Source organism: Eupeodes corollae, chromosome 2, assembly GCF_945859685.1.
Source record: "Eupeodes corollae chromosome 2, idEupCoro1.1, whole genome shotgun sequence".
NCBI classification, from domain to species: Eukaryota; Metazoa; Arthropoda; class Insecta; order Diptera; family Syrphidae; genus Eupeodes; species Eupeodes corollae.
The window spans coordinates 125,997,774-126,022,923 of NC_079148.1; the positions used below are offsets into that span (position 1 = coordinate 125,997,774).

General features: G+C 30.7%; 1 protein-coding gene across 3 annotated transcripts in view; it reads left to right on the forward strand.

The window, feature by feature from the left end:
- LOC129944487 (klarsicht protein) overlaps window positions 1-25,150 on the forward strand; it is a 466,409-nt gene that overhangs the window by 343,179 nt on the left and 98,080 nt on the right. For all 3 annotated transcript variants that reach the window (XM_056053943.1, XM_056053944.1, XM_056053945.1), the window contains exon 7: window positions 17,448-17,819. In XM_056053943.1, coding sequence (XP_055909918.1) covers window positions 17,448-17,819 — 372 coding nt within the window. The remainder of the gene's footprint in view (window positions 1-17,447; window positions 17,820-25,150) is intronic.

A 25,150-nucleotide genomic window follows, 5' to 3' on the forward strand; every position in this document is an offset into this window, starting at 1 on the left:
TGAACTCAAGTTCAACAAGCTTTATTTTTTATACTTAATAAAACTTCCTTGCCAAAGTCCCAATCCCAATAGACCGTAATTTAAATCCCAAAGCTAAATTACACAATAAAGTAGTCAGTGAGAAATGAAATTCCTCCATAATGCGCTTCGATGACAGTGTTTAGGTTTATTTTGTCACCCGAGTCGATTATTTTTATTTTATTCGTTTGTTAATTTGTGAACATGAAATTTCTCCTCCCGCTAAATTTACTTTTCCACCTGCAGCATAAATAAACATTACGACACCCGAGACTCGGGTAAATGTTGACATGCAATCGTTGCATTCATCTATCATAATTGCTAATGCTTCAAGCAAACATCATACATAAGTTGTGCTGCATTTATAGGAAGGTATAAAGCTGTCCACCGACCGTTCGGACAGTCGGTCGTTTCGTATCATAATATGTGCCTCCATGATATATTTGCATCAATAAAAAGTCAACAAGCACTAGCAGTAATTTAGACGACGATGATCACTTAATTAACACTACGCTTTCACTTAACATGTGTGTTTAATCCGGTATTGGTTCGTTTACAAACGAACCTAATGCAACACATCAAAGATGCAGCAGTTTGTTTTAACGAAACAAAAACAAAAATCATAAAAATCGTGCTGCGCGCTAAGAAAGCGGACATAATTATTCATCGTCATGGCGTATGTGCGTCGGTCAGGTAGAAGATGAAAATATGACAAAAAAGTCATAATGTTGCAATATCTCACTCTTCCAAGTTGCAACACTCAAAATAGTCAATCATTAATTTCATTAGAATCCATCAAAGTTTCGAATAAACAAATCATTTCTCAAACTTAACACAAAACGTCAATCCGGGTCGAAGGACCATTCCACATTTTTCACTTTTTGTTTAGATGTGTGAAATAGCAGAGATGTGATTTGTTAATCAAAACAAACAGGGGGTCATGTCACTTTATTCGATTTTGACAACTTAACGAGAATCGTTCGACCGATCAGTAGTTACATTCATATTCATTTTGTTTTGTTGTGACATAATCAGCGGCTGTCTTCTGTCAAACACAAATGATTAAGTATTTATGTTGATGTTAAACTTAAGTATGCTAAACACTTTGCATTAAATGAATTTTAACAGTGAAAGCTTTGAGAGAAATAATTAAGAGATCACGACTTCTTCCCAACTATCAGCTATAAGTTAAAACCAATTTTGACTTAATTGTTAAAGGCCATGTTGTTGATATTGACTTATCATTATCACTTATGTTAATTTAATTTTAGTTCGTTTAGTTTTATGAATTTTATCGCTTTGAATAAAAATTAAAGATAAAAAATAGAAATTTATTCAACTTGAGTGGGTGCATAAAAACATAGATTTTTCTTTTATTTCCATTTTGTTTTGAAAATGTGATGAGTTCTTAAAGGGCCTTAAGTAGGAGAAAACTTCTTATAATAACCCTGCTGCTGAAGTGATGCATTAGTTTATTTATATTCATAAAGGTGCACACTAAGTCTTAAGTTGGATCGATGGATGCATAAAAGTTCATCCATCTTCTTCCAAATGAATTATTCATAAATGGTGCTTAATGCTTATAGGTCTTTTGTGTTAAGTTAATGGATAATAATGTTGATCGTGAGGGAAATATTTTTAAAATTACTTTACCATGGCAAGTCTTAGGTTGGTATTTTCAAAGAAGTTTAACATTTTTTAAGTTACTTGTTTGGGGTTTATGGTAAATTGGTACTAAAAAAAGGGCAAAGGAATTTCAATTATTTTTTAAATTATATATTTATCGGTGGTAAAATTTTAAAAGAAATTAAATTTGTGATCCGTTAAATGTGTAATATTTAAATTTGAGAATTAAAAATAAAATATTCGAGAAAGAGTATGCTTTTGAAATGTTAAGGAGATTTTAAATGAGAGCCGTCATATGTAGATGGATTCGAAAACTACTGAATCGATATTGCTTAAATTTGAATGCCACCACAACCATATAAACTTACTTTAACGTTTGGAACTCAATCATTCTTTATTATTCTTAAGTATTAAATACTTATGTTTGCAAGTTTGTTGTATTTCTATCCAAGGAATTAGAGAACATTTGAGACTGACAACTTTTCCTCGCTCGAAATCTAGACAGAAATGAGCATTACCGCTTGAACAACGTTTTGCTGTATTGAAAATTAATTTCCAAATTGAGTGCAGTGCAACCCAAAAACTGCACTTTTAAAAAGACTTTTAAAAAAAGTGGCTGTCCATGATGGAAACGGAAACACCAGTTTAATGGTCTATTGTGATACTACATGAATTTTGAGGCTTCCTCCTAAGCTCAATGGAACTAGTTTGAATCCCTTACGAAACGTGAGTGTCTAATTATGGTGATATGATTTAGATCGTTAAAGAAGAATTCTCCTAGGCAATTCTTGCGCTTTCGAAACTATAATTTATAGAGCCATTGGTCAAGGCTAGAGGAGCCAAGAATTCTTTATTGAGTACCACAATGGCACTCCTAAAAAGACCCTTTACTTCCTCTAGCTTGGCGATCTTCTAGTTATGTGTCTGCAAGGATGGATTACAAACCTTGATCATTTTGAGAATGTCGATACCAGGAGGGTCGATTGGAATTCAAATGCGGGCTCTAGGTCTGCTATTAATGTCTTCGTTAGCGACAACCTCGAGCTTCGAGAGTTTCCCCTTTCCATTTCTGGATGTACTCTCAGTAGTAGTGGTAGGCCCATAATTCACAACCCTGCCAGTACTAAAACTAGGTATCGCTACGTTCCTACTCTCGTTGCTGCCAACAGTAGAGGAGGGTCCATGGATTGCCACTACTCCCTTCCCTGTATTGGCCGCAGTAGATACGGCAACAGTTGACGCCAAACTGCCGCCCCGTCTTAAAGAGATACCGATCTCATCATTTTTTTGTTAGTATTCATGTTTGGTCCCACGAGTTGCGAAGAAAGAGAGATTCGTCTGAACAGAGATACAGAAAAGGCTAGTTAATCCAGAGGTCGCCAGGTATCCGGATACTCCGTTAGAGATTTTTTGAATTGGGCCCTCAGCCAGGCTGATCATCGTCACGGGTCGACACCTTCGATCCAGCCCAATAAAAATAAGAGGTGGTTGCAAATTAACAGGTAGGGTTAGGAGTCAGTTGATGTTAAAAACATCATTTTGATATGTAGGGAAATGATTAGGATTGGTAAACATCAATTGAGCTAAGTTACCTAGGGTGGGAAGGACCACCGGAGAGGAGAGAAGTAAAAGTCATAAATAAGTGAGTTTTTAGACTATAACTTCAAGTTAAAGCAGCACAAGATTAGGTTTTTTTAATGAAATATTCAAAATGTTACTTCAAAAAATCATTTGATCAAAGGTTTTTAAAACATTTCTAGCATAGATTCTAAAGACTTCTAATAAATTTGTCTCTATATTTTTAAAATTGGTTTGGTATAATATTAAAATTATTTATCAGCACTGAAAATTTCAAAATCCAAGAACCAGGAATTGAATTCCCCAACATACTTTTAGGAGCCAGTTATAGCTATCATTGAAACCAATCATTGGAATTTCGTTGAAAGTTGGTTATAGCTATTATTGAAAATTACTGTCATTGGAATCAAATTTCTTGATATGAATAATGAATTTTAGGTTAGATTTCATTATTAAAATCAAAGCTGATCAATATTACTTCAAAAACTGATTTGATCAAAGGATTTGAAACATTTCTAACATAGATTTTTAAGACTTCTAAAAAATGTGGGTCTATGTTTTTAAAACTGGTTCATTATAATATTAAAATTATATATCACCACAATAAATTCCAAGGACCATAAGTCTAATTTTACAACATACCTTTAGGGGCCAGTTATAGCTATCATTGAAACCAATCATTGGAAATTCGTTGACAAGCTACTTATAGCTATTTTTGAACATTTCTACTGTTAAAAACAAATGTTCTGATTAGAATCATGCATTTTAAGTTAGAATTGATCATTAAAATCAATAATAACATGTGTGTGTATTAAAAAAAAATTAGAACGTCTTTAGTCAGCTTTTCACTGAAAGCGATCATTGAAACAATTAAACTGAATTAAAAGAAATTTTCTGAATTAAACTATTTTCTTATTTTTTAAGATTGAATTTCATAACAACCAAAATCTTTTTCTTTCTTAATCTTTTTCAAATATAGAAACAAAATGTACAATGATAAAAACCAATGATAGCTATAATTTACTTCTTAACAGTTCGTACATCTCATGAACTACCCTTCAACATGGTCTCTAGAGTTCTTATAATTGTATTTTTATTTTAGTCAAATTTATCACCAGACTATAATTATAAAGCCTTTCCTAATATAGAATAGAATAAAAGAAAAAGAAAATTTTCCAATGTTCAGCTGAAAAAAACGGCCTTTCCCAAAATATCAACCTAACTCTATTCCAAAACGTGCTAGTTCTTTTTTTCTGATGGTTTTCTTTAAAATCCCAAAATACTCTTAAAAACACCTCTAACAAGCTTATTGCCAAAAAGACATTAAAAAAAACCATCGAAATGAGTTGGTCACCACCATCAAGTGGGTATTTTATGTATAGTATTTGTAGTCTCATCTACACTTTACAACTTTAAGAAGCGACTCACAACGCGTTGCGTTCCACTTAACCAAATATTTTGGCAACATTTCAACACTATTGTGACTCAAAATCTAACCAAAAAACCACAACGTGGCATAAACACACAACAAAACAGTCACATTTTTTAGTATAAAGTGAAGATACTTATTTTGGTACCGGATAGGAAATTGTGATGCTTCTTAAGTGTTCTGGTGCGTGTAGCATCTTCTTATACACATATTGAGATCGAGTAAAAAGCCAAAACATTACGCACAGCACAGTTCGTTGACTCATCCCGAATTCTGAAATTATTCTTAGAATAATTTTATGTTCTGCACATATTCGTCGTGTGTTAGGTGGAGCGCGTCGTCCGTCGCCATCGACGACGCGTCAGTCACTTGTGTGATGTACACTTTTAGAAGTGCAACTTTTTCAATTTTCAAGGTGTGAAAGAAAGTCTGACTTTTTCAAACAACTTCCTCCATAAAAAGATAGAAGGAAAGACGACATATGGAAATCCCAGAGGAATGGAAACATTTATTTTCAAGCTCACTCACACGCCACACCGCCGGCCGCCGCCGTCGAATCAGTTCACTTGTGACTTTCGCCTTTGGATTGGGAGAATTTATTTATGGAACGTTCCTTAGATTCTTTCATCGAACATCAGACGTCATTGATTAGTTTGCGTTTGCTCTCAGTCTCCTCAACGAGCCCCGAACAGTTTGACTCTTTCTTCGATTTGGACATTTTCTTTTAGGAAAACACAAATAGTTCAACCTTTTGTTTTGGATGGGAAAAGTGGAAATAGATTTCAGGGGCATTGACAGAGTTTCCTATAATTTCGACACACCGAACCAAAAGAACTCTAAATGTGTACCTCCAACTGTTCGAAATCGTTACTTAAGATGAATTGACACGTCATAATATACGCATGCCTATGAAAAGCGACAACACACGCAACGCGCACGCTGCTGGGTACCATCGATGTGAGTTATGTCAACTTGGGTAAAATCTTTTAAATTGACATTTCCTTGAGAACAATACTCAACGTTGCTCCTAGAATATTTGACCTAAAAAAGGGAATGATATAGCATTAGTGACGACGACGACGACTGCAGTTCATCGGCGTGCTATGTGGTGGTGTTGGGAATGTCATTCAATGCCATGCCCCGCCACCGCTCTGCTTATGTTTTTTTTTCTGATGAAGCTGTCAAAAGTCGTGTGTAATTTTATTAGACAACCACGAGACAAATATGTGAGGTGTGGGATGTTGACACACTTATAATGAGAATATACTCGCATAGATTTTCCTATGAAATTTATTGTATCTACAAAATTGTAAACTATGTGCTGTGCGTGTTGGAAATTGAAATAGAAGACTCTTGCGGTCGGTAAGCCAGAAGCTCTAAATGAGATGAATCTCGATCTTAGCTCATTTTGAGTTCACGACAAAAAAAAAACGAAGCTATTTAACATAAGACTTAAGAGAATACAATAAATTCTTCGACTTCTACGTACCTATTTGAGGAATTTATTTGTGCTTCTCGAAAGCCCTTTCTCATTTTAAAAGTGCTTAGGAAATCTTTAATTGGTCGTTATTTTTATTTTGTATGGGTATTTAATGATCTAGATCTATTCAAATGATATAAGAGTTCTTTTTTGAACTGAGAAAAAGTCGTTAAAGGATTTTAAGAAGGTGACAAAAAGAACCCATAACCCATAAATGTTGAGCACCCTAATAAACTCTCGTGGGACAAGTAACTTTGAAATTCAATTAAGCTTGTGTAAGTTGCTTGAAATTGGTTTAAGGTTTTATGTTATACCTTCAATATCATTTTAAGCTTCTTAGCATGATCTTGATCTCCTAATATATTACAGAAAAGTGATCAAAATTTTAGCACTACCTTCTATAAAGCTTCTATTCTTCAAATACACGCTTTTAAAATTAGAAATTTCCGGTAGTAGGTTTTTCAATAAGATGTTATGTTTTAATATATACTTGTAATTGCCAAAAAATAGATGTCTTATGAGAATGTTTATTTTATTGTTAAGAGATTACCAATAAATAATTATGCGATCAGTAAATCAGTAATTAACTTCCCATAGGAAGCTTTTGTAATGGGTTGGATTTGTCAAATTGAAAATTTTGACATTTCTCGACGTCTCAAGGTCCCTAGAGTCGAAATAAACGATTTTTAGAAAGATGTTTGCTCGTGCGTGTGTTGTGTACGTACGTTCGTACGTCCGTGCGTCAATTAACTGTTTTTATATAATTAAAAAAGCCTGAAAAAAGAATTGTCACCTCGAAAATTTTACGACTGCAAAATGGTTTCATCTACAAAACAATTTTGTAAAAGTTTTGAGAAAAATAAAATTGACAGTTTTTTTTTATCAAAAATAAAAACCTAAAAAAAACATTACTCAAATATCTTTTCAAAGATTTGAGATAATGGCTTTCAACTAATTTTAACTTATAACAAATATTGTTTTCAACATTCCGAAAAATTTTAAGAAAAATCGAATTGACAGTTTTTTTTTACAAAAAATAAAAACCTTAACAAAAAAATTAGTTAAAGTTTTTAAAAATTGATTTTCAGCTCAAATATCTTTTCAAAACTTTGAGATATTGGCTTTAAACTACTTTTATCTTTTAAAAAATATTGTTGTCAACATTCAGTAAAATTTTGAGAAAAATCGAATTGACAGTTTTGTTTACAAAAAAAAAAAACTTAAAAGAAAATTTTACAAAAGTTGGTAAAAATTGATTTTTGACACAAACATCTGTTCAAAAATTTGAGATAATGGCTTTCAACTAATTTAAACTTATTAGAAATATTGTTTTGAACATTCCGAAAAATTTTGAGAAAAATCGAATTGACAGTTTTTTTTACAAAAATAAAAACCTAAACAAAAAAATTAGTTAAAGTTGGTAAAAATTGATTTTCGACACAAATATCTTTTCAAAACTTTGAGATATTGGCTTTAAACTACTTTTATCTTTTAAAAAATATTGTTGTCAACATTCAGTAAAATTTTGAGAAAAATCGAATTGACAGTTTTTTTTACAAAAATTAAATAACTTAAAAGAAAATTTTACAAAAGTTGGTAAAAATTGATTTTCGACACAAACATCTTTTCAAAAATATGAGATAATGGCTTTAAACTAATTTTAACTTATGAGAAATATTGTTTTCAACATTCGGTAAAATTAAAAAAAAAAATTAATGGACAGTTGTTTTACAAAAAATAAAAACTTAAAAGAAAATTTTACAAAAGTTCGTAAAAATTTATTTTCGACTCAAATATCTTTTCAAAAACTTGAGATAATGGCTTCCAACTAATTTTAACTTATAACAAATATTGTTTTCAACATTCGGAAAATTTTTAAGAAAATCGAATTAGGAGATTTTTGTACAAAAAATAAAAACCTAAACAAAAAATTGAAGAAAAGTTTTTAGCAAATAGTTTTTGAATTAATTTTAAACTACTTATATCTTAAAAAAAAATTGTTGTCAACATTTAGTAAAGAGAAAAATCTAATTGACAGTTTTTCTTGCAAAAAAAAAAACCTAATACTAAAACTTGGTAAAAATTTACTTTGGACTTAAATAGCTTTTCAGAAATTAAAAATATTATTCAGTAGTTTTTTTTTTTTAAAATCCAACAGTCCGTTTTTTCATTAAAAAAATAAAGTCTACAAAAAATAGTACGCAAATTTGGTTAAAATTGGTGTTCGGTTCTTGATAATTCCCAAATTAATTTCAATCATCCAATTTGTAAAAAATTAAGAAATTCTACTAAAATTGGTAAAAATTTGTTTTCGACTAAAAATCTATTTAACAAAACTAGATTTTCAAACTAAATTATTTCTTTATTTGAAAAATAATGTTGGTAATTTTAAAATTTGTAAGAATATTTCAAGTGACAACTTTTTTCACCCAACACGAAAACCTACAAACTTTTAAGCAAGACAAATCGACAGACGGGATGGAAAGTTATCAGTGTGGGTCGCGTCCCAGCCTCTTTTTTCGTTTGTTGTGTTGCACGTAGTCCCGTCTTGTTGAACTTAAACTTTGTCCACATCAATATTTTTCAAATTCGAGCCATAACAAATAATTAAATATAGTACTTCCCCTAAAAGTTAAACCAGCCTTCGAATAAATATTGATATCAAAACTCGGATTTCCGGAGCACAAAATTTAAAAAATTCAGTTTATTTACATAGCTTCGGAAGTAGACCTCATAGCTGAAGATAGTTTTTCGATAATAATCCGCACCATTTTAATGTATTTTGAGGGCCCAATTAGCCAAGATACGATATTGCTAGTGTTTCACCGTCTTGAGTACTTGTGCGGTCTAAACTTTAAGTACGTAAGCCTTAAAATTGAAATATCTCTATTTTCGTCAATACTACAGGCGAGAACAGCAAAGTTTCAGTAGTACAAATGGTGTCCACCAGTTTCGATATTAATGATCCGAAAAAATGTTTTTATCGTTCTATTTCAAGTAATGGCTTAGTTATCGCTTGTCAAATGTCAAACGATGACAGCTTCAAAAGTGACAACTGTCCAATTAGCGGGGTATTCAGAATGAAACCCATTATAGGAAAACCGTTAATTTTATTTGTAAATTAAAGTTTTATTCATGTATAAAAATGTAAAGGTTTTTAAGCTATTTTATGCTTCAAATCTATAATAATGTCGGTAAATTGATGATCGCTTGTCGTGAGACGATTTGATTGTCATTTTGATCTTAGAAATGACTTAAAGAATTTTAACAAAATTTCAATTTGATTAAACAAAATTTACTACCCTTTGAAAATTGTCTGTGTTAAAATTTTAACTTTCAAACTTCAACATATAAAACATATTCCAAGGGATTATAGACTTCTACCTTAATATCCCCTTTTTCATGGAATCACCTAGAAATTGTTACACTATTCTTTTCGAAAGAATAAACATTTTTTCCGTCCAAAAAGTTGTATAACAAGTCCTCATTTTTAAAACTAAGACAATTCTACAATAGAATTATTCACTTTATTTTCAAGGTTCATATTAAGTGTTCAATTCTAATGACAATGGACTTTATACATTAAGGCATATGACAGCACCGACTTTGATGACCATTATCAAAAAATAATGTTGAGGTACTTTATTTAAATACTCTTAGAATTACATCCATTAGTTTAATTTTTGTTAAGTAATTGGTTCATTTTTCTATATACTCGAAGTTAGGTATAATTTTAGAGATTGCTCATATAATTTTCCATCAACAGAAATAGAACTTCAAGCGAAGCTGTCATAAGAACCTTGAAATAAAAATTAAAACATAATAAGATTCGATTAAGCAATCAAATGTGACATAAAGGTCAGCCATCGATATTGTTCTACATCAGAATGTACATACATTTTGTTGTGTTCTTATTGTTTTGTAAATTTTTTTAAACTTAACATGAGTCTACAAAATTCTATACCGAGATATAATTTATTAAAAACTTACGACATGAAATTAAGAATTGACAACAAAAAATTGAAACTTTTTTTTTAAGACTTCATTTAATGAAATAAGAAAAGCCTTGAAGAGTCTTTTAAATAAGAGTTCATTAAATATTTATGTTTTTTTAAAAAGAAACCTACATTAAACTCATGCAACAATATTTAAAACAGGTACTTCTTATGTACAACACTCGACATAAAAACCAATTATAGTTTTATGCACTGCACACATAAAGCTAAAGCAAAGCTTTTTGTCGGTAAAACTAGTTGGGGGTAATATGAATAGGTTTTGTATCTACCTTAATAGCTTGAAGCCTCATTGCCAAAGTTTTTATATTTTTGTTAAAACATATTAAGAGTCATTTAAGTTCATATGTTGGTATTTAATGCATTTCCACTTCCACTCTCTGCTGCCACTTCTGTTTATTGTTATTGCCACATATACAATATGCAAGCATATTTCTCTTTTCAAAACAACAACGACAATAATATTGTAATTGCCTTTGAATGCAGTAAAATTTTCAAAAATAAAAGGAAGGCCTGGGCCTTAAAGTCTCCGACTTTATGACTTGACCCATTACAAGAGAGAATTTATAGACTTTAACAATGAGAGGGAACATAAAAAGTTTGATATAGGTCGGAAATTGTTCTCTGATTGGCATGATTGTTAAATTAGTCAGTTAGGTCAATTGACCTATTTTGAGAAGAAGATCTTAAGAATCAAGAAAAAGAGTGAAAGTGAATATATGTTGACAAAAAAATTATTGTTGAAAATTTAATGACTTTGACCTTCTTTAAAACTTAATCAGAGGAGTTTTGGCTACTTTTTCATATTAATTTTTGTTATTGGTCAAAATATCATCTTATTGGAAAATAAGGTCTTGCAATCTTAGTCTTAATCTTGGTTTTGCATACAAGTTCATTTAGTATTAAATTTTGTTTTGTGTTTGAAAAATATCGGTTATGAACCCAAAAAATGTCTTTAAGTTTGATAATCACTTTGATGATGACAACGAAGTTATTGCACAGAACAAGAAGATAGTTAAAAAAAATAAAATTTAAAGAATAGTGTTGTTAACTTACTATTGTATTAAATTAATTATATAGTCCAATGAAAATCCAATCAATGACTTAAGTTCCTACACACTATCAGTGCTTAACAAAAATAAACCCCTAAATTGAAAACTAAAGCTCAAGAACTCAAACAAACAATTGACGACAGTTTGATATGATCTCAAAAAGAATCTGTTGACATAGAGCGACCAGAAAATTCATCATGATGAACTTCTAGAAGAAGACCCGTTGGCTAAACATTGCCAAGCACCAAATTTTCCCAACAGTATTCTGAATTGGCAAAAATCAAGACTTAATTAGCTTCTCTTTTCATAACATAAAATTTAAAAAAATATGTTTACTACCTAAGATGAAAATTCTATGTTTTCCTTTGCATTTGTCTGTGTCTCAAAAGTGTTTCATATCCTGCAGTTATTGAAAACATAACATGAAATAATTATATCAACATTCAATCATAAATCATAATTTGCCCGGGAGCTGAATTTTGATGTGAGTGACTCCAATAACCTTTGAATTTTGCCATATCAAAAAAATATCGTTTTCTTCTTAAAATGTCAGTTGAGGTTTCAGCAAATTTTATTTAATCGTTTGAAATTCTAGGAATAGCTTTTGACACCTTAAAAATTGTTCCTTGGAACTGTCAACTTGCATGCATTCTATAAAAATCGGTTTGACTTTGGAGATGGGTTCCTATCAAAAAAAAAGAACCAAAGCAATCAAGAGCTGCTAATAGGAGAGAAAGAATTGTTCCTAGGAAGTAAAACAAAAATTCAAGGACTTCTAGTTCATTTTCCAACAAGGTTGTGTAAGAGGGTTCATCTCTTACGATATGAAATATCACTGTACTTCATAATTACTTTGCTCAGAATAATTAAATTAAAGCTTATTTATTTTTCACTGTTTCCATGTAATCAAAATAATATTTTTCATTAGTAATAAAGAAGTTTTGTTCAAGTTATTACGTTTTGTTTCTTATTTTGATCAAGAAAAGCCCTATAATAAATCAGAAGTGGGATAAAGTTCCTCATTCAACTGAATTACGATAAATTAAAGAAAATTTACTAAAAAAAATCTGTCTTTTTACTAAACCTAAACTAAATTTTTTCTAATCATGGATGCAAATGCAATAGCTCGTGCTTTGAGTTTTTTGGAAAACGTTTCCGTGCAAGTTCTTAAAGAGAAGCTTGTCCAGATGAATTTAAGCACACATGGTACCAAGACTTCACTTAAGGCCTTGAAAAACTCCGTGATTTAGTCAAGAAAAAGGAAGAAATAGTCCTTACCATTATTTAGAGGCGACGATAATGACCCTATTAGTAAGTGGATTGAAAACGTCGAGGATGCTATGGTCACTTACCATCTGAGTGAGTCAGAGGTTTTCATTTATTTCAAAAGACTCCTTAAAGGTACGGCCAAGTTAAGTACGGAAAGATCTGAGAGGCGCTCTGATGTCCGAGTTTCACTACCATACAACCGCAATAGACGTCCATAACACATTGAGAAATCGAAAAAAACGTAGAGATGAAAATTACCAGCAATACGTTTTATCCATGCAGGAGATAGCTTCTTCCGCAAAGATTGATGAACAGGATCTGATTGCCTATATAATCAATCCCTGATTCAATATTTAATAAGCAAATCATGCTTACTGCAAATACCATCGCTGATCTCAAGATTTATTCTGCGCAAGTATGAAAAAATGAAATCCGAGTTGCAACCTACGAGTTCTGGTTACAATTGATCTGTACAACCTTCGAGAAGTGTACCACGTGTTGATGCTTAGGTCAGGTGCTTTAACTGTGACGAAGAGTGTCACATATCAAGTAACTGTCCCAAAGCTCGCCGAGCAAAAGGTGAAAAGCCCTATATTTGACAATTCAAATTTCATTTTTTTGTATAATATATATTTTACTTTTTTCAAAATTCTTAAAAGATAATTCAAATAATAATAATAAAATTAAACTCACAGTATCTCCCACAAATAATCAGACACATGAAATATACATTTTCACAATGCATTTTCGCCACGAAAATATATGTATAGTGTAAAACATTATAACCATTTTGTATGACTTTTAAACACGCTTTTATTTTAAATAAAGCAAAATAACAATGTAAGCCATTAAACAGTAAATATAAATTTAAAATCAAAAGCAACTTTTTAATTTAACAACTCTCACATAATCGGATACTCAATATTTATTACCTAGTTGTGTATCCTTTCGATTTAATCGCGTTTTCAAGGTGTCAAGGTATTAAAGAGACAAGTACTTAACATACTTCAGGATTTATTTTTTGGCATTCCTTTTGAAAGCCCATCTAAAGGTACTCAATGTTTCTAAAGTTCTTTTGTGTAACTCGACGTCCCAGTTCATCCTTTTTTTTAAGCATCTTACGTTAGTTTTTCAAGAACCACGACCTTCCTGTACAAGATATGTGCTTTAGGTTATTGTCCTAGTAGAGGATGAAATTGTCTTACATTCAAGTTCACTGACACTAGACCAAAAATATTGTTTCAAAATATTGATGTTAGCCATTTGATATATTTTACCCTCCACAAAATTTTAGTTCCGATCAGAACCTACACAACACATCCTTACACCTTGAGCAACCAACCACCTTGCCTTACAGTAGCAACAGAATGCTTGCGAGAAAATTCTTCATTTGCTTTTCGCCATTGATATATTTTTCCATTTGTACCTTAAGGTTAAATTTGCTTCCGTCCATTTCCTTCCGTTACATCTTATTCCAAGAAGACGGTTCTTGTGTCATATTTTCATTAACAAACCTAAGTCTTCCATTTCTATTTTTTCACTAATGTAGATATAACTTTCTATGCACGGCCATTTCGGTTATTACTTCGATAGTGATGCTTCCTCTCCTGATAATTTCGTTGCTGAATTCTTAACTTGTGGTCTCTTTCAAAGAAAAATCTTTAGATATACCAAAGACAAGAAGGAATATTTGGTTAATTACCCTAAAACGAAGCTTCTCATCGTTCGTCTCCAGCTTCTTTCCTTTTACTTTTCTGCTAACATTATGAATCCCTTTTTCCTTTTGAAATTGTGAAATTATGCAATAGGCTTCGAAAGGGCTCCGTTTGCTATTTCTCGTATTGATTTATCGTTCTGGCTATGCAAAGAATCAATTTTCTAATTTTCAAAAATGTTTGCTTTTATTTTGGTGTCGTGAATAAGAAAACTACCTTAAATTAAAATTATAGTTTTCCGTCATGCAAGGTTAATAATAAGGCTCGTTTCACACTACACGGTTTTGACCGTACGGCAAATAACCGGACGGCGACATTTTGTTAGAGGCTCGAAGAAGAGCATATACGCTTTCATATTATACGGTCACGGCAAAATGCCAGCGCCGCGCCGTGTTGCAACCGTCTACTGCCACTACAGTATACGGCAGCCTGACGGCCGGCGCGATAATCTTAGTAGCGTACGTGACGAAATGCATGTTTTCACATCATACGATTTTATTCGTGCTGCAGAGTTCGATTAGCCAAGACACGATTACTAACCTGTGAAAAAGTATACTAAGTAGATGAACCCTGTATATATCGTGTTTTTCCGTACGATCAAAACCGTGTAGTGTGAAACGAGCCTAACATTTTCAATTGACGTGAAAAATACCGTTACAGAGTTACTACAGTGTAAAAACAGATTGTGTACGATTAAGTGTGAGAGGTTAAAAGGAGTTTTCTTAATTTTTTCAATTTATTTGTTTATTAATAATTGGAAATGCAGTTTTTTATTTAAACTTAATTTGAACTTAAATGTGTTAAAAAATTATGATTAAGTTCTTCTACTTCTTTATTTTTTCTTTGAGAAATTGGATTGCGAAAATGTACGTTCTCTCTGTCTGATTAGTCGTGGAGCTACTGTAAGCCACTAACATAAATTTTCTTTCAGCAATTTTTTTTATCTCACAAGTAATTTGAGTTTACGTTTAGTGCACTATGAGTTTCTTAAGGGTTTAATTTAAACATCTTCACTTTTTCATCATGTCATCTTCAATTTTGGTGTTAGACTGATGGTGTTGCGAAACCGCCCATTCTCCTTTAAGAAATAAATTATTTATAAATTACTTATATGGCTTTTTATAAATTAACAATAAATGTATGTATAAAAATAAATATTAATGTTTGATTCGGTTTCAACTTACAATTATACATTTATTCCAAATATTAAATATAACACAAAAATTACTCACCTTCAGAAATAATCCGTGAATCGTAACTCGTTTAACAATCTTAATATTTCTACAGAACGTTTTTTTTATAGCCCACATATCTATAGAAAGACATGCACCTACAAAATATCATCATCATAAATATAATGAAACACAAACATTATTATTAGAACCAATCCTTAAAAACCATTGTTCAATGAACTTCACTCAAACGTTTTGTTTTTTTTTTCTCTTATACTGCTTGAAGCTTAAAAACACACAATCATAACTTTTATTTCTTTGGAAAATCACAAAATAAAAATAAAACTAAAACTAAAACTAAAAAAATCCCTTATTATTATTATAATAATTTCCATTCATCTACCTTCGCAATCGTGATGCTTTTTCGCAGAAAATCTCTTTTTCTACTTTACTTTATTTTTGTTTGAGATACATTGACTCATTGTCTTTGAGCATCTATACATTTTAAGATACATTTTTATAATAAAAACTTCACTCTCTATTGTTTCTATCGTCTATTAATCCAAAGGCCATGTACTCTCGTGATGATAAAAATCTTTATTAAATATTATTGACTCATTGTTTGAAAAAGTATCTTATAGATACATACATAAAGATATTATTAAGGGAACGCCCCTTAAACTGCGATCATATACAAAGATCTCAACAAAGGAAGAAAAATTAAACTTTTTTGCCTATCTACGAGTATATGTATGCATTTGTTTCTGCAATCGCATCATCGATAAAAAATATTTGTATTATTTTGTATCTTTTGGTTTTGTGTACAATAAACTGTCAAAATATTGTTGTTTATTAGTTGCATTAACACTTTCTACAAGCTGGACAAGCTAGCAGGTGCACACATACCTATACCTAGTTTGTGTTCGCACTTAAAAGAGCAGGAGCTCTCACGATCGTCATATGCAGCACACGCAGTATCTATGCAACAAAACAACAGCAACAAAAAAAGTATCTAAATTGAATTATCTATCTATTACGACGTCGATTAGACTATCTACGCGCGTATCTTTGACCGTTTGGCAATAGATTTCAATAAGGAAATTGCCAACCAACAAAACTATGAGATATACAATAAATACTGAAGCCAGAGAAAATTGAATTGAAAAAAAAAACTCAAAAGATCGTGCTCCTAGTTAACCTCTCTCCACAAGATGCACGATATATATATACGGATGCTTTTTTTTGTATAATCCTCATAATCACTTTAGGTTAATCCCACTTCTGACACTTTGGTAATAAGTTGTGTTTTTTCAACACTTTTTGCAAATTGGCTTCTTACGAGGCTTTGGATTAAAATTCTTTCGCTATAAACACATTTTATCGTTAAGTTTAATATAAAGACAAGTTTAAATGGCATTTAGATACGCAATGAAAATGAGTAGCACGATAGTCATGAGATGATGATGGCATTACAATTGTGATTATGATGATGATGCAGAAATGTGTATGTCTTTATTTGTGATGTGTAAAATTAAACGTTAAGTTTTTTTTTATAAAATTCAGGATTTAACGTCTCAAAAGCCCACTTCTCGTGGATATCTTTTTTGTGGCTGTATTATTGCTCTGATGTAGATTTGACGTGACGTCTGACGTGCTTCAACGCCCTCTCAAACACCTTTACTATGATTACGCATTTGAAAATGTTTCCATCAAGCCACCTGGAGGCACAAGTATAATGCGCGCATCGCCATTGAGGCGTTCCTTGGCATCTTCGTGACCCCAGCAAACAACTCTTTTTTTTTGTACATCTCTTCTGTCTGTCAGGTTTGTCTTTGCCTTAAAGGAGGTATAAAATTTTATATCATTATGTCGTCTACTCATGCAGATAAGTGTAGGACAATAAAGTTGTATAGATACAAGTCCTATACGAAGAATTCAAACCACAACAACAACAACAAAAAACGTCTTAGGTTTGAAAATTGCAGTAATTGTCTCAATGTCGTGGTTTTGCAATATTTTTTTATTTTTACTTTTTTATAACTTTATGAAATTATTTTCTTTTTCTCATAAAACAAATTTCATTTTTTATTTTCAGGTGTTATACCGTGAAATAGTATCTCATGCTCGAGTGGTTGGTGCATGCATAAAGGCTTCTGAGAAGAAAAATAATTTAGCTTCTGACGAACAACAACAGCAACAAAATTCATCCTTATCCTCAACTGATGAGAAATCAGCTGGAGTCGGAACTGGATCTGCTGCTGGTGCTGATACAAGAGGTGCTAGTGATTTGGTAACTGGTGGAAAAACTCCATCACCAAATAGCAAAGAAACATCATCCAAGCAAAAAAGTTCCAATAACGAAGGAAATTTGAAAGGACTAGAACATCGTTATCATTTGTTGTATTTGAAAGCAATCGAAGTACAGTGCCTTTTTGAGGGCCTATTGGGAAAGAAAATATCAGCTGCGGTAAGTAATTTTACATTCAAATTTTTATTATTGTACATATTTCTTTTTGTTTTATATTTAATATTGTTTTTTTTTTTCCAATTTAATTTCAATGGAAGTTTGCCAGATGGCTTCAAGCTAAGAATAAATGAGAATTTGAAAGGTTTTTGTTATTTAATTTGTCTTGTTAACATTTTTCTGTATTTTTATTGTTTGGTTTTATAGCCGATGGATATATTTAAATGGAAGAAAATACCAATTAGAAAGACGTAGTTTTAAGCTAATTGTTATTGCTTGATTTGTTGTTTCAATGGCCTGGAGGTGATACTCATAATTTTACTGTTTAATATTAAGGAGCGTTAAATAATTAAATTTGTATACGCAGTTCCTTTTCCATTTTTAAAGACATTTTTTCTACAAAAAGGTGCTTTTTTAAGACTTTTAATACGTTGTTTTTAATTTGACAATACTCTTTGTTTTGTAAAGACTTAAACTAATAACTCAATTCTAAATAAAATTCAATTCAAATAAAATAGTCCGTTTAAAAACGCACATATATAAGATTTTAAAATATACCTGTAAAATAAGTTTGTTTTCAAAGATATAAATGGATTTGATTTGTCAAAAAAAACCTCCATTTTTCAATTTTTTTTGGTTTGAAAATCGTTAGACCGATTTTATTTAAATTAATTTTTTTTATCTAGACAAATTTCCCATCTTTTCTTAAATATATTTTTGTTATGAAGTTGTTTTGTGATTGAATAGAAATTTAGTCTGGACGAATCATCATCATGTATGTTATTTCGTTAGCATGTCTCCCTTTTTCGGCTCTCAGACGAAACTAATTTTAACAAATAAGGTGTCAAAACAAAGAGAATTTTCCGTAGACTAAGCGAATATTAGTTTACAATTTGTTTGAAAAAACTTAACTTTTTATTATAATAAAAAAATGAAATACTTGGAAAATATTATTTTAAGGGAAATGGTTTGTGTATTTGAATGAACTTATCGAATATACACCATTTTTTGTCGGTAAGCTAGTTTCATCCCAAGACACAACCCATCCTAGCACAACTCATCCCATAAATGAAAAATACTTATAAGCATACCTAACGAAAAGAATTGTTTGTGCATTCAAAGCTTTTTCCTTTGGATAGCTTTATTTTAGTTTCATATTAGAAGAACCAGGATGGAAAATAAATTAGCTGAAGGTAAGAAAGAGGCAGAACATTTATGTTTAAATTGTAAAAGGATCGCCTATTGGTTGTGTAGTTAAGTAGGTGTCTAAAACGGATAAAGAATAGTTCATTGGCGTGCTCAACTTTATGCATACAGGTAGATAAAGACATGTTTGTGATGATAATGAAGGAATGTTATTGGTGAGAAGAAGGAACCTACAACAATTCAATGACATTCCTTCTTTCCTACAAGTTTTCAGCGCAAACATGGAGTTATTACGTTCAGCTTCTTTTTTTTCGTTAACGTTAAAAAAAAAAACAAGAAAAGTTAAACTTAAAAATCACTTGTTCAATGGAAGAACAAAACAATAGTAGTGTAAAATTTAAAAATCAAATTAAATGAGGATTTCTTAAATCCAGAATCTCAAAAATTTCGAAAATCAGAAACACAGAAAAGAGTATACATACTTATAGAATTTCGTTAAACTTGCTTATTTTTGGCATAAGTTTGTTAAATGTAAATGCAACATGACTACCGACTTAACAGTTAAAGGTGTTGCCAACAATTTATAATTCACAAATGACGGCTTATATTTTTAATTTATTTTTGAACCCACTATCACTATCAACATCTAACCTAAATTGCAATTTTAACCTAATTATTTTGAAAAGCTTTCTTATATGCAAACACAGCCTTGCGTGTTTAATCCTTATAACTTTTTTTTTAAAGTTATTATCTTCCTGTATAATGAAAAATTCATTGTTCCACTTTCCTGATTTGATATTTCCTGATAAAACACGCTATCAACATTAAAACTACTGGCCTAAATAAATTTCATTTGATTTATTTCAAACAATTTTATTTTGTTTCTTTAAGAGTGCGTGTAGTGAAATCATTAAGAAGGATGATGATTGAGGCTTCAGTGCCCTTTATGTGCTATTTTATATACTGTAAAGGAATGTAGTGAAAACTTAAATGAAATTTTTCTTTCATTTTCACTTTTTTCCTGTTAAGTTAAAAATACATAATATTTATAAATATTATTACTCAATGTCCGGCTTTCCATTTAATCTTTAGTCTATATTTTTTTTTTTTTTTTTTTTCTTTAAAAGAGTTAAATGAAGTATTTAATATTTATGTCAAAATATTCGAAAACGAACATTGAATTTAATTGAAAGAGAAACCTATTTTCATTCACACATCAATGCACTTCGACTAGATCATCCGCATATTATGCATCCGCGATTCGCTTCCAATGTTTCAGGGCCGGATTATCTTAACTTGGCCGTAAGCAATACAAATTAAGCAATTAAGCGAAAAACGCACTAAATGTGTCAGTGGTTTATTTGATGAATTTTTGAACAAAAAAATTGAGTCATGTTTAAAACTTGGTACATTCAACGGCTTTGAGTATTCTATTTGAGTTTTTTCCAATTTAGTTCAAAACACGAAAATTGTTCTTAATTATTAAATTATACAAATAATTTTTAAAAGCTCAGCTGTTTTGAAATATCTTAAAATGCATGGGTATGAATGTTAATAATAATATGAAAGTGTAGAAAGATGTTGTACTAATTTTAGAAAAAGCAAGTCCAAATTCTTGCACAGTGTTCAAAGAATAATATGCAACAAAATTCTTGAGTTACAGATTTAATGCTTTTTTATTAAATGTAAGAAGTTATCTGACTTAATCTTATTGAATTTCAAAATTTAAGAATTTGGACGGTTCAAAAATAATAACAAAAATTTAAGATCAGTTAAAAAACTTTATAAATCATAAATAATATCGTGATTTTGATATTTTTTTTAGTTGGAGTGTGTTGAATTTCACGTCCAAATTTTGACCAATGATTAATTAGATTTTTGTTAAAATTTTAAGTATGCTTCTAATTATTAAGATATTTTAACACTTCCATTTATTTTCTATATTTCTTGAATTTTTCTTTTTGTTTTTACAATATTTAAAAATACCATCATTTTCATTTTAACTAGGCTTGTCAAAATTTACAATTTTTTGTTAACTTTTCCTTAAAAAAACTCCCAAGGTGCTGAATTTAAGAACCATATTCATCCTTAGAATGATTACGAAACATTTTGGCATTTTTTTAATTTATTGGCCTTTTTTTAATTTATTAAATTTGTCTTGTTTTGAATTTCTTATCTTAAAGTTTGATTTAAGAATACAATTTGTGAGACATTTGAGACACACATTTGTCTGATTTTTATTGAACTCTATTATTTTGAATATTGCTACCGAATTCTAACCCACTTTCGTTGAAAAACACAGTGAAAAAGATTGGTCAGAACAAAAAAGAAAAAAAATCAACGAAAAAGTGCGTATACGTCCCTTTTTATTATTTCTACCATTTCTTGGTTAACCTGTAGTTAATTTTTAATTTTGACTTTACTGAAAACATGATGTTAAAAAATTATGATACATGTTTGCTTTTACGCATAATTATAGATGATTTTTGTTTCATTTAATTCAATTTAAAATTAATTATCGGAAACATTTCTCTTACGAGAAAGTTCATTGAATTTAAACATTTCTCAAGTTTTTCCCAATAAGGCGGTATTGATATACAATCTAAAGAAGAACTTAAAAAGGACCTTAAGAAATAAATGTAGTCTAAGGCCCTAAACTCAACCTAATTCACCCCTCATAGTTAACGCCAAAGTAAACGAATAGATAGAAAAATTAAAAAAAGTAAAACAAAAAGCAAAACGTTTCACTACCCAAACTGTAATAGAATTGAATACCGAGTATCATCAGAAGCCAAAAAACCTAAATAACCATAATCAAGTGGATTCCATTCAAATGAAAACCATTTATTTATTCATTCAAGCCAATAACGCCCCCTAGAGGTATTCCTTTTGAACTTAATGTATATTTTAAGCACCACAAAAATAAACCAACAAAATTAAATTTCAGGATAAATTATACCATGCACTTTGTTGCAAATCATTTATATAGATGCAAAATGCAAAATGCACAAAATAAAACACTTGGTGTTGTCCAAGAGTGCAACATGTGTTTTATCATGCAACACATGACAGGAAACATGCAAATTTGTATCTTTTATATGCCCAAACAAGGAAGTTTTGGCAAATCGTGTTTGGCAGCACTTTCAATTGAATTTACATTTTCAAAAAAAAAAAAACAAAACAACATAAAGACACTCGCAAAAAACCGTTTTGAAGTTTCTGTAGGAGTTTATGTAGAATGTAGCAGCAGCAGTGGTTACATGGAGTGAACACGAGGGGGCGTTTTGTTGCTTAGTTGATAGAATCCGTTTATCTTCTTATTTTGTGGGCTTTCGGATGGAAAATCTTTTCCAAATAAAATTACCTATTCCACCACACTAAGGTGTAATTTTCTTTTTGTTTTTATTTTCCTTCTTTATTTTGCATAAGTATACATATAAGTATCTTATTGTCAACTTCAATTTTTGAACTGCAAATAACGTTCCGTAAAATAGAAATGTGTATATTCAAAGTATCTTCATCAAAGAGGGGGAGTACCGAAAGGCAGGTAAAGTACACATCTGTTTAATGGTAGATTATGGTAATTCAAATTAAACAAACCAAAAAGATTTTCCTCTCGAATTCAAGAGTCGTGGATTATTTTAGATTCTTTTGTTAATCCAAGCGAGTGATGGGTATCGCTATTTTTTGGAGAGTGTAATCAAATAATCGATCCTCATCGAGGGTGTTGTTTATATTTAGATTCAATTGATTTTTAGTTTATTTGTTAGATTTTGTGAATCTTCATCTTGATTGCACTTTCATTGATCGTATCATTAGAAGAACTAGAAAAAATTGTATCTTTAAGGTTCATCACTCAGTTCAGTTCAAAAAGGAATACGCTATAAAGATGTTTTTTTTTCAAAGCTCTCTTGAGTGCCTAAAGATTTGTTTTGGAATTCCTCTTGTATTCTTTTTCTTTTAAATACACAATAAAAAGAAAAAGAAAATATTTGGCACACATTTTTGTAAGATAGGCATTTTTGTGTAAGTATTTGAAGTGGAAGAAAATCGTTGAGATTTACCATAATGACGTTAGTTGGCACTTTGAAAGGATTTTATGTATTTCTAAATAAACGAACTGGATATTTATAAACAATAGACAAAGCTTTCACATAGTTTTTTGGGTATTTTTTTTTTTTATTTTAAGTTAGAAAGATTTTACGATTTGAAAACAGAACAAAAGTTTCGATAAAGATGATTAAAGATAAAGAGTGTTTTTTTAGCAGACACATTTGTTGATAAATAAAATAACTTTGTTAGACAGGTCATTTTATGGAATTGTATGAACATCAATTAACAGGTTTATTTTATATGTTATGAGCCCTTCCCGCCAATTTATCGTAAGCACAAAAATAAATTTTATCGCAAACGACAAATCAAAAGCTTACTGCTGGTCCTTGAAACAACTTGTACCCATAGTCAGTATTAGAAATTATAAATAATGCTTAAGTTAAGGCATAACAGTAGCCTTTAAGTCTCTATGTGTTACTAGGAACATTTAAATAATTAAGTTGTCTTTTTGTTGAAAATGTTGCTTTCGATAAAACGGCGGGAAGGGCTCGAATTATGTCAATGCCTTTTATTGATCGCTAATTCCGTAACTCAATTAAGACTAACAAATAGTGACTAATTGGGTTAAATGATGTTTTGACCATGAATTGTGGCCTATAAAAGCATCAAATTAAAGTTGGACTATTTCTAAACGCCAAACCGAACAAACAAAAGTAGCAAAAAACAGTGTCGTCCATAGAAATGTCTAGGGGTAGAAAAAAATTAAACCCTCTGCAAACAGAATCCAGTCACAGCATAATTCTTATAGCTTCCAATGTTAGCCATACAAAAAAGTGAGACGTAAAATTTGTATTTCCAACTGTTTTTGACTTCATGGCTAAGAAGATACGTTTTTCGGGCTTCGAGTCAATTGAATTTCCAAATGTGAAAACGTTTTGATAATCATTCTGCCTCGATATAATCTTTCTATCATCCATTTTAGCAGTGGAAATTCGGCTTAAAAATGTATAGGTCTTCTCTTTACGAATACTGATGGTTTTCTTGTGAACTTCCTTCTCAGAGATATTAACTTAAGTTTTTAGTGTGAAATCCTCGTTGTGTTGTATTAAACTTGTAATAATAATATTGATGGGTTTTCAAGACTTTTCAAGTACAGAAATAGAGTGTTTTTGATACGAATCCAGAATTCACTTTTCTGACGACCAAATGGTTACTCAAAAAGGTTTTGACTCATCATTCCTATATTCCAATAAGGTCAGTAACAAGGTCCCGACGATTTTCAATCACCATTTCTTCAATTATAGTCATCCTGGCCAGGCCTCGCTTACATTTTCTAGAAAATGTTTCAACGAACTTCTTATGTATTATTTTCAACCTTTCGGAAGCAAGAACTTTATTCGACACACAAAGTTCAATAGAAATTGTGTTCTTTAACAGTTTCAGACACTACAAAAGTCCGTTTTGTAAGAGGATGCGTTTCTCAAACACTACTAAATATATTAAGGTGTAGTTTGGTACAGATGTAGTGACAGTGATGCCAACTAATAAATAAAAAAAAAGGCTGGGATGCGATACACACTGATAACTTCCCATCCCCTCTGTCGATTTGTCTTGCTTAAAAGTTTGTAGGTTTTCGTGTTGGGTTTTAAAAGTTGTCAGTTAAATTATTCTTAAAAACTTTAAAATTGAGTTTGAAAATCAAGTTTTGTTAAATAGATTTTCAGTCGAAAACAAATATTTACCAATTTTAGTAGCATTTTTTTATTACTTACAAATTGGATGAACGAAATTAATTTGAGAGATATCAAGAAAGGAACATCAATTTTATTAATTGATGATTTAATTTTTTAATGAAAAAAACTCGCTGTTGGATTAAAAAAAAAACTACTACTACTAACCATCGAAAAAAAAATATTTTCTGTGAAATAAAAAGAGTTCGAAGTCAATATTTTTAATTTTTGAAAAGTTATTAGAGTCGAAAGTAAATTTTTACCAAGATTTAGTATTGCTTTTTTTAGGTTTTTATTTTTTGTAAGAAAACTTTTAATTCGATTTTTCTCAAAATGTTTCCAAATGTTGAAAGCAATAGGTCTCATAATATAAAATTAGTTTGAAGCCAATATCTCAAAGTTTTG